This window comes from Leucoraja erinacea, chromosome 11 (genome assembly GCF_028641065.1).
Source record: "Leucoraja erinacea ecotype New England chromosome 11, Leri_hhj_1, whole genome shotgun sequence".
Lineage (NCBI taxonomy): Eukaryota > Metazoa > Chordata > Chondrichthyes > Rajiformes > Rajidae > Leucoraja > Leucoraja erinaceus.
Genome location: NC_073387.1, coordinates 599,290 through 609,403, shown reverse-complemented (window position 1 = coordinate 609,403; position 10,114 = coordinate 599,290). Strand labels below are relative to the sequence as shown.

Below are 10,114 nucleotides of genomic sequence, written 5' to 3'. Positions count from 1 at the left end.
CGCTATTCTGCAGCCAGGATTGTAAGCAATGATTCCACTTTCATTGATAAAGATTTGGGGTTGTGAAAGCTACCATTGGTTAGGGCAATGTACAGCACTCTTTACTTCTTCCTGCCATAATCACCAGTTTGTTTATTCAGTCTCCATCTTATCAGGAGATACAAAGCAGACAAAGGGTTAAAATGGCCAGCCTGGTAGACAGCATGGAGCCAGACTAAATACCAATTTGACATGAAATAGTCAGTGTATAATGATGCATACATTGAAGCGAGAACAAGTGCTTACAGTTCATTATTGAGTCACACAGTCATACAGCAGAGAAGCAGGCCCTTCGGCCCAACTTGTCCATGCCGGCCAACTTCTTCCACCTGCCTGTTTTTGGACTATATACCTATAAATCTTTTCTATCCATGTACCTCTCCAAATGTTGTTATAGTACCTGCCTCAACTACCTCCTCTAGAAGCTTGTTCCATGTACCCACCACCCTCTGGGTGATAAAGTTGCTCCTCTGCCTGCTTTTAAATCTTTCCCCTCTCACCTATGTTCTCTCTGCGCTTAAGTATAAGTATATAAGTATAAGTATATCTTTATTGTCATTTCCCTGAGTACTCACATACCCAGAGGACACACAAAAAACGTTGCTCAACCATTGTCCATTCAATGTGCAGTAAAAAATAAATAGAAATAAAAATACATATATCATGAACAAATTAAATTACTCTCTACTAAACATCAACAGGCGTTCCGATCGGCAGCGGCACGACAGTGGCTCTGCTGCAGTGTGTCCAGGTTGGTGGTTGGTGCGCGATACTTTGGCAGGGGGCAAAGTCCGTTTATCAGTCTTATAGCCTGCGGGAAGAAGCTGAGGAGCATCCTGCTGGTTTTGCAGCTAATGCTCCCGTACCTCTTCCCAGATGGCAGGATGGAGAATATGTGATGCGATGGGTGGTAGGGGTCTTTGATGATGGAGATGGCTCTGCTGATACATCTCTTCCTGTATAGGTCCTAACCTGCCCAAACTCTCCCTATAATCAAACCCTCGAGTCCCAGCAACATCCTCATAAATCCTCTCTGCACTCTTTCAAACTTGATTACATAATTGTTGATAAATTTAGTGTTTAGGATGAAACCACCAATGGAAATTATAATATATCTCTCAAAATGGCACACATTAGGTTATTTGTTTAATGAGTAACACGTTTGCCAAACACAAGCAATCACTGGTTTCAATTAAAATACAGACGTTTGCACAAAGGACATTAGCACCCTTGAGTGGCCTTGCAACGATACAAATTTTCCTTAGGCAGTTCTTCTGGATCAAGGATGATTTGTTTCAGTTTTTGTGTTTGAGGGATATTGGGCAGGTAATGAGGCCAATGTGGGAACTGTAGACTCTACCAGAAATGGGACACAAGGTGGTTGATAGAAACATAGAAATTAGGTGCAGGAGTAGGCCATTCGGCCCTTCGAGCCTGCACCGCCATTCAATATGATCATGGCTGATCATCCAACTCAGTATCCCGTACCTGCCTTCTCTCTCCATACCCCCTGATCCCCTTAGCCACAAGGGCCACATCTAACTCCCTCTTAAATATAGCCAATGAACTGGCCTCTGTGGCAGAGTTCCAGAGATTCACCACTCTCTGTGTGATTGGACAGGCAAGTTGATAGTTGGTGAAACAGTCCTCTTAAGCCCCTGAGGAACGGCCTTGAAGTTCTAAGTTAAATTACTAATTAAATTTGTGCGAATTAGGATAATTTTGTGGACAGTGAGGTTTTTAAATTAATCAATAATACAATAGCAAAAGATGATAGTGATGTTAAATGGCTTGGTCACTGGCGAGTGGTGTTCAGATTAGGATATAATTTTTTGATGATGGATATTAGAATCATAGAATTGTACATAGAAACAATCCCTTTTAGGCTAAATGTATGAACCATACTAGTCCCACTCCCCAGCATTGGGCCCATTTCCCTCTATGCCTTTCCTATCCAGGTACCTGTCCAACTGCTTTTTAAATCTTGTACTTCTACCTCTACAATCTCCTCTGACTGTTCTCTCCAAATAAACACAAGCCTGTGTTTGGAGAACCTACCCACCAGATCTGCTTTAAATTCCACCCCTCTCAGCCTACACCTGCATGCTTTTGTTCTGTAGTTCCCTTTCCTCGGGAAAAGACTATCTATTTATCTCATCTATTTCCCTTCATGAGTTTATAAACCTCATAATTCCGCCTTTATTCCATTGGGAGTAAACCCAGCCTCATCGATCTCTCCTTATGACTTCAGCCCTCCATTCCAGACAATAGCCCGATGATTCTCTTCCTCGCCCTCTCTGTTACTATCACATCCTTCCTGTAGTGTGTTTGCCAGAGCTGTGCACAGTAATCTGAAGTGGTTGAAGCAATGCAACATGACACGTCAACTCTCATTCTCAATGCCGATGCCGATGAAGGCAAGCATACCAAATACCATCTCCTATCCACCTGCGTCTCCACTTTCAGTTGTGAACTGCATGGTCCATATGTAGAACAAAATCTTATGGCTCCCATCTTATACTCTCTATGTTTTACCAGAATTTAATTTCCAAAAGTGCACCATTTCACACTTGTCAGATTTAAATTGTATCTGCCACTGTTTTTGCCTGCGACCAGCTGATCGTTCTTTAGGGAACATTCTTCGAGGAAGGGAGGTTCCCCTCTTCTATCAGAGATGAGGCCCTCACACTTGTCTCCACTGCATCCTGTATTTCAGCCCTTGCTCCCCCTCCCCCCAGTAGCAACACGGACAGAGCCCCCCCCCCCCCCCCCCCAGTACCAATCATTCACCCTATCAGCCGTCACATACAGCACATCATCCTCTGACATTTTTGCCACCTCCAATGGGATTCCACCACTCGCCACATCTTCCCATCTCCACCTCTTTCCACTTTCCATGGAGACCGTTTCCTCCACAACTCCCTGGTTAATTCATTCATCCCCACCCAAACCAGCCCCTCCCCAGGTAATGTTTCCTGCATCTGCCGGAGATGCAACACTTGTCCCTATACCTCCACCCTCGACTTTGTCCAGGGATCCCGACAGTCCTTTCCCTAATTTCAAGTAACCCCTGCATCCCCACCCCCACCACCATTCTAGTCATCCTACCGGTTCCACTGTTCACATCCTTGTATATCTTTGTTGACCTCTCTTGCCCAGCCAACAATGGACCATTATGGGCTCCATCCTTCCTTGGTCGTCTGGTGCTTGCCTGATTTGTTCTGGCCTTGTCCTACCTCTAGTTTCTCCCCCCACTTTCAGTATGAAGCAGGGTTCCAACTCGAAACGTCACCCATTCCTTTTCCCTTAGAGATGCTGCCAGACCCGCTGAGTTACTCCAGCACTTTGTGTCTGCCAGCTAATCTATGTGTTGCTATATCCTTCGATAACTTTCGTTGCCATCTATGAGTCCCCTAATGTTTATATCAGCTGTAAACTTACTAAACATGCCATCTACATTCCTATCCAAGCCATTTATATGTAAAACAATAAATAACAGTCTCAGCACTGTTCCCTGTGGAACACTCGTAACAGACTGCCAGTCAGAAAAACACCACAACACCACTCCTCTCTGCTTCTTACCACCAATGCTACTTGGGTCTAGTTTGCCAACACACCTAAGTTCCCATGTGCCTTACTAAAACCTAAACATGAACCGCGTCTACTACTCTGCCTTCAACAATTTTCTTAGTTCCTTCCTCAAAATTATATTGCTGAGACAAGATGTCCACTGTACAATACCATGCTAACTCCTCTTAATCAGTCTCTGCCTGTCCTGTCAACATAAATGCTGTCCCCATAATCCCATTAGATTCACTGTTCAAATTAAACTTTACTTATGAGGGCGAATTCAAGAAACTGACATATTTTCATGAAAGGTGACACTGGGGGAAGTGTTCAGATATTTGACCATGCAGAGGAAACCATTTCATCCCTGAATCCAACTCCAACACTCAACAAATTCATGGCCAATCTTCTTTCTCAACACTATTTTCCTGCTCTTATCGCCACGTGCCTTTAATTTCTTTAATCTATTGATTTTACTCAAATTAAGTCAAAGACTGAGCCTGGTACAGAATTCCAAAAATTCAATAGCAACAAAGTCTTTTACTTTAGTTCTAAATGTTGAGACTGTGACTTCATGTTAAAGGCCGGGGGAAATTATTATTCCCATTGTTTATTCCCCTGAGATCTCTAAGAACATTACACGTATCAATGAAATCACTTTACGTTCTTCTATACTCTAAGCAGGGCCCTAGTCTACTCAACTCTTCCCCGACATTAAACCTGTCATTATTTGTGAATTCCCTCCAGAGCTGCTGCATCCTTTTGAGATTGACAATCAGAACATCCTACAGTATGGAAAAACGCCCTTCAGCCCACCTCCTCCATGCTAAAACCCAATAGGTGGTGGTGGTTAGGACGCATAATATCAAGTTTCAAAGGAAACATGAATATTTTCATGTACATGTTAAGACACAGGTCACCCATTCAAAACTGTGAGCTAAACATATATTAATAGCAGTTGTAGTCATGGAACAGGTGTGGTGACCACGCTGCCCATTGTGCACAGTTTATATTCATCTTAATTTGATACAATTCTTCACATTTCACTTCATTGACCCAGATTTTTGCGCTCAGCTGTAAACTACATGCGATTTACATTGGCCAATGAAGCAGAGAGCAGTGGGTCTGACTGTGAGTGGGCTGGAGCTCAGTCCCCCTGCACTGACAAACACACTCTTTACAGCCTCCAGCACTGCACAGAGAATTGCACTACTTCAGAAAACGATTTCTCCGTCTGTGTCAATTGTCCATCAGTGTGTTTGTGTTCTTTTCCCCTCCGCATTGTCTCTCTGGAGATGAAGGACATGAAGATCTGACCTCACACATTTTTATTTACATCATATCCTAATGGTCACCCTGGCCTCAGCATATCGGAGACACAGCCCCCCTCCCTCCTTGAAGCCTCATGTGCTTCTTCTGTCTCCTTTCCTACCCGAGATTCTCACCCTGTCTCGGTGCATGTCACTGTAATATACGAGGAATGGAGTCAGGGCTGAAGCTTAAATCTGCATCTTCCCACAGTTGCTAGCTGACCTACTGAACACCCACAGCAGTTTCTGGTCTTATTATATATTTCCTGCAATGATTGTTTTTCAACATCTAAAATAAAAAGGCAGGCCTTATTTTAAATAAATAATTTCACACAGAAAATGTTAGAAATTTGGAATTCTCCTGTAAATAATATTGGGCCATCTGACACTTTTAAGTGCACGAAATTCGTAAGGATTAGATGGAACATCTTTGGAGGAAACAGTCTCCTGTGGTAATCACTGCTGGGACTGGCATTGTTCCATTCAAATTGGGAAAGGCTGTCATCATTTTCATTCAGTAAAATGTCTTGTAAATACTGTAAATTACATCATTAGCTGTGTAATATGAAATATTGAAGTGTGTCACGTTGACACTCCCAGAAGCGACTTATTGCGAGAAAGACAATTTAAATCTAAACTTCATGAGGTTAATGTTTCCCTTCTATAATAAAAACATCAGCAACATTAATGGTCGAGGCACTTCTGAGTATGAAGCTGAGTTATGGAGCGAGAGGCGCTGCTGGTCAATTGCTGGACTGCATTATTGGTTTGGGTGTATTATTGTGACATGCACCGAGACAGGGTGAGAATCTAACCCTGACCCTAATGTTGCGGGTCCATTGATGCTCCGCACCGCACCGTAACTCCCACATGGTCACATAGTGTCACACATACATAGACACCAGACCCTGACCCTAATGCACGGGTCTGCGCCACTCCTGCCCGGCAACTCCCCAAAACAAGGCAAATGGCTTTGTTACAAATCTCGTGGTTTAAAGACAGCGTCGCCTTATATTTCCGAAGATTTATTATAATTTATCATTACATCCGGTTCGTTTAGTGCCTTTCGACGAAGCATAAAGAATATGAATTAAAAAATGTTTGAGTTCGAGCATCTTTCCGCCCTCGACCTTAGATGTGTCGCCTGCTGCTTTAACTTTGCGAGTGCCGCGCCGCTTACTACCGACTTGAAAAACATTGACGGATTTATTAGAATCGCCCATAACGGACCCACCTCGGGAGGAATTGGCACCCGAAATTCATGTGGGGGTGGGGGGGGTCAGAATGATTCCGTTTGAGCACTAATTTACTGGGACTCCAAGGAGACCAACACAGGCGAGGGAGGTGCTGGTGTGGACCGGGCGCGGCTACTGGAACACACTGGTTAGAATACCAACACGGACTGGTCATGTGTAGGAAGGAACTGCAGATGCTGGTTTACACGGAAGATAGACACAAAAAGCTGGAGTATCTCAGCGGGACAGGCAGTAAGTCTGGATAGAAGGGCTGGGTGACGTTTCGGGTCGAGACCCTTCTTCAGGAACGGATTAAATTCATTTGCGACCCCTTATATTGTTGATAAATTTCTAAAGTGGCTCTTGTAAACACTGGGGTCGATGCCTCATGGTCCCTACAGCCAGGGTAGTCGGTTTGTGGACCAACCCGAATTAAACCTTTCTCAATTTAGACCATTAGAGCGAGCAGGCTGTTTATTGAGCTCATTCTGGAGTCAGAACGTCTCCAAAGTACATTCCCGTGTTTATGAGCCGGGTCTGGCAATTCTAACGCACAGACCGCGGGCGGAGGGGAATGGGGAGAGCAGGCAGGGCTGGTGAAACCCGTTTGATTTGCACCAGCGTCGCTTCTCCGGCGGAAAAAGCCGTTAAAACCACAGGTGTCGGCGACTGAAACACGTCAGTGGGGATCTGGATGGCAGCACCGTGGTGAAAGTGGCCCTGGGGGGAATATGTACTCTGGCAAATGCCAGCCAATCCACAATGGACAACCTTTAAAAGGCAGCAGCAGCAGCAGGGTCTGGGCCGCTCATTGTTTACCATGTCGCTGCATAGAATTGTAAATAGACAATTTATTAAAGTACACTTGTCCACAGCACATTGATGAAGTGGGGCGTGGCGGAAAGTCACAATACTAATCCCCGCCTCACTCAAAGTTCCCAAGCCGAACGAAATCTCGCTGTGGCTGGCCCGGTTTCTACATTTGAGTCCAATCCTTCACCGGACAGGGTTCCTGGTCCGGAGAGACCTTTCTGGAAGGTTACCCAAGTCATTCCGACCTCATTTACCGAGTAATGAGCGGGTTTCATATGGATTCTGGAGAACCGTTTCCCTTCCCATTGTCATGTCAACAGATTGAACATTGCACTTGCACAGTATCTGCACCACCCGCTGCTCAGTCCGCCTGATCCCCGGGCGCTGAAACCAAAGGCGCGCCGCCACCGCTTCACTGGCTGAGTTCCAGAGCCCAGACTTGCTGCGGCCACCCGGTCCTCCCCTTCATCCTCTTATCGCCGCCGCCGCCGCCGCCGTTTCTGGCCACGTTCGCCGGTTCATTCTGAAAGAAAAGAAGCATTTTACCGGTATGAGCGAAAACAGTCGGTCTGGTTGTGTGGGCTCTTGGGCAGCAGGGCTCAATTGGACCGAATGGCCTGTGACCCTGTGCTATCCGTTCTAGATTCCCTTGTCAGGAACCTGGAGGCCATTTCGGTGGCTTGGTCGGGAAGTGACAGGGCGTTAAATGTCAACAATACAGCCGTCTAGCGACAGCTCCAGACCAGACGCACGATAAATGATGATTAGTCCAACAATTATGAGCTCTGATGAAAAATCAACTCTTGCTGCTAATTCTTAGTCTCTTAATTAGCATTGAGACGCGATCTGGAATTGACTTTTGTTTTTAACATTAACACAGTGATTATTTGTGGTCAATGTTTCTGCAGCGAATACTCTTCCAATTACCTATACACGCGAGGTAAACCGCGTCGGCTGCACAAAACAACACCCTATAGCTTTCCCTAAAGTTCCTCGCATTGGTGAGGCGCGATTTATTCACACTGGCCGCGAGTTTTTTTGTGATAATATCGCTTCGAACTCGACTGAGAATTTAAAGGATGAAGCGATGTTTGGCCGGCGGCCGTTCTTCCTTGATCGTTAACGAACTACGAAAAGTTGGGAGTTTTCTCGTGTAAAATTCTGGGAAGTCTATACAATATTGAATGCCGGTTTCCCTCGATGGCGTTAGTTATTAGTCCATCTGCCGTGCGCCGCGGCCGCGTTGTACAAGTGTAGCATTAGCAGCATCGCGGGCCCACTCTGACAATACCTGGCGTCAAAGTATGAGGATCGGTCAACAAACCTCGACATTATCACCGCCACCTCCTTCCATTCGGGAATGCCCGTTATAACCTTTACCTTAACACGTCTATTGATCCAGTCCCTGGCGCTAAACTATTTGAGACATTAACATGGTTCAGTAAAACCATACCGACTGTGTGTGTGTGTGTGTGTGTCTATTGGCGGCGGGTCCAGTCCTTACCGTCTCCCGCTTGCGCTTGCCTTCCCTGCTCTCCATTTTCTTCAGGTCGGCGCGGAACGCCTCTGTCTCGCCGCCCTGACTGTCCTTCGCCAGGGTTTCCATCAGATAGGCGATGTAGCTGGTGGCCAGCCGCAGTGTTTTGATCTTGGACAGTTTGGTGTCTGCTGGGACGTTGGGAATACATTCCCGCAGCTCGGAGAAGGCGCTGTTGATGCTCTCTGTGCGGCGCCGCTCCTTCCTCGGGACAGGCGGCCCTCTGCGGGCCCCCGCTACCGGCCGGCCCGGGTCGGGCAGCGCCCCGTTAACGCTGGGCCCGGGGCTGAACGAAGGCTGGCTCGAGTCAGTGGGAGAGAGCGGCCCTTGGTTCAGGAACCAACCCTGGACAAACGGGTGGTCCTGGTGGCAGCGGTGACTTGGGGCAAAGGGAAAGGCCGGGTGCCCGACAGGGCGGTGATGGAAGCCGCCCACCACACTCATATCTCCATCCAGTCCGCGTCCGGCCGGCCAATGTCCACAGTGAAGCGATCACTCGCTCTCCACCCGATGCATCTCCAACCTGTCCAAACTTGCACTCGACTCGCTCACCTTCCCATACAGTGGTCGAGCGGCAACCGTCCCAAAACACACTCACCTAGATATGAGCTCACCTCCTCCGCCCGGTCGAATGCAGCTTAAATAGTGAGGTGTAGGATCGCAGCCGGCATGAAGCGGCGAAGGGGAGGAGACCAAATCTTGAACTTTAAGTAATTGGACAAGCATCAAAAAACCAACCGGGGACAAACGATAACAGCCAGCCTGAACAGCGCGCAGTGAATCTAGTAACATTACACACAAACCGACACACACTGTTGTTTTATGTTGTATCCATAACTTTCCGCTATCAATAATTTAAATGTTTACAAAGATAATAATTACCAAAAAAATCAAAAAGATTTATAGTTGCCGGAAATCATCATTAAAAATAGAAAACTTCATAAATACTCGGCAGGTTAGAGGAGCGAGGAACAGGTAACGGTTCTGGTCGAAGCCCTTCCCTCAGAACCACACCGATATTCACACACACATACGAATATTACACATTACTTCATTCCCCTGCCAACATTTACTGCCCGGTCGTCCAGGCTCTTAGACTCCGCTGTACGCAGAAATAATGTGAACGACAGCCAAGCATCTGAAACAACATTCAGGAAGTTGACAATCCTTTGAAAAAAAAAACACGAGAAAAATGTAGAAATGGAAATGTTCTCTTCCAAGCACTCCACTCTTTAATAAGATCATGGCTGATGTTCATCGGATCCACTTTTCTGTACAAACCCCATATCACAGGTTCAATGGGAAGTCAAAGTGGGTTAGGACATTTATAGTGAATGTTGATGGACATTTCTATGTGTAGAGCTGCAGAAGATGGGCAAGGGCCTCCTTGGGTTTTCACCACCAGCAAAGGCAGGAGGAGTAGGGAACTTGGGACAGTTAATGGAGATATCTTGAGGAAAGTTCACATTACAGTAAAAATGTCTGCATGTCCTGAGACATAAAGGTGGATACATCTCATTGGCCTGGTCAGATATATCCAAGGCCATTGTGGGGAGCTACAAGAGAAATTGCAGGAGGCCTGGCTGAGATATATGAGACACAGGTGAGATGCC

The 10,114-nt window shown here is 46.2% G+C and overlaps 1 protein-coding gene across 1 annotated transcript; it reads right to left on the bottom strand.

Moving 5' to 3' along the window:
• Positions 1-5,903: 5,903 nt before the first annotated feature.
• On the bottom strand, positions 5,904-9,502 carry LOC129701401 (heart- and neural crest derivatives-expressed protein 1-like). Its single transcript, XM_055642547.1, has 2 exons — positions 8,469-9,502; positions 5,904-7,487 (listed from the first exon to the last, which is right to left on the bottom strand). Exons 1-2 carry the CDS (start codon positions 8,943-8,945, stop codon positions 7,377-7,379), a joined length of 588 nt encoding a protein of 195 aa, XP_055498522.1. The 5' UTR covers positions 8,946-9,502; the 3' UTR covers positions 5,904-7,376.
• Between the last annotated feature and the right edge of the window lie 612 nt (positions 9,503-10,114).

Excerpts from the sequence above, each read along its gene's own strand:
- LOC129701401 (XM_055642547.1), bottom strand. The coding sequence starts at position 8,945 with ATGAGTGTGGTGGGCGGCTTCCATCACCGCCCTGTCGGGCACCCGGCC. Across the intron at positions 7,488-8,468 it reads GCAAGCGCAAGCGGGAGACG|AATGAACCGGCGAACGTGGC; the intron begins GTAAGGACTGGA and ends CTTTTCTTTCAG.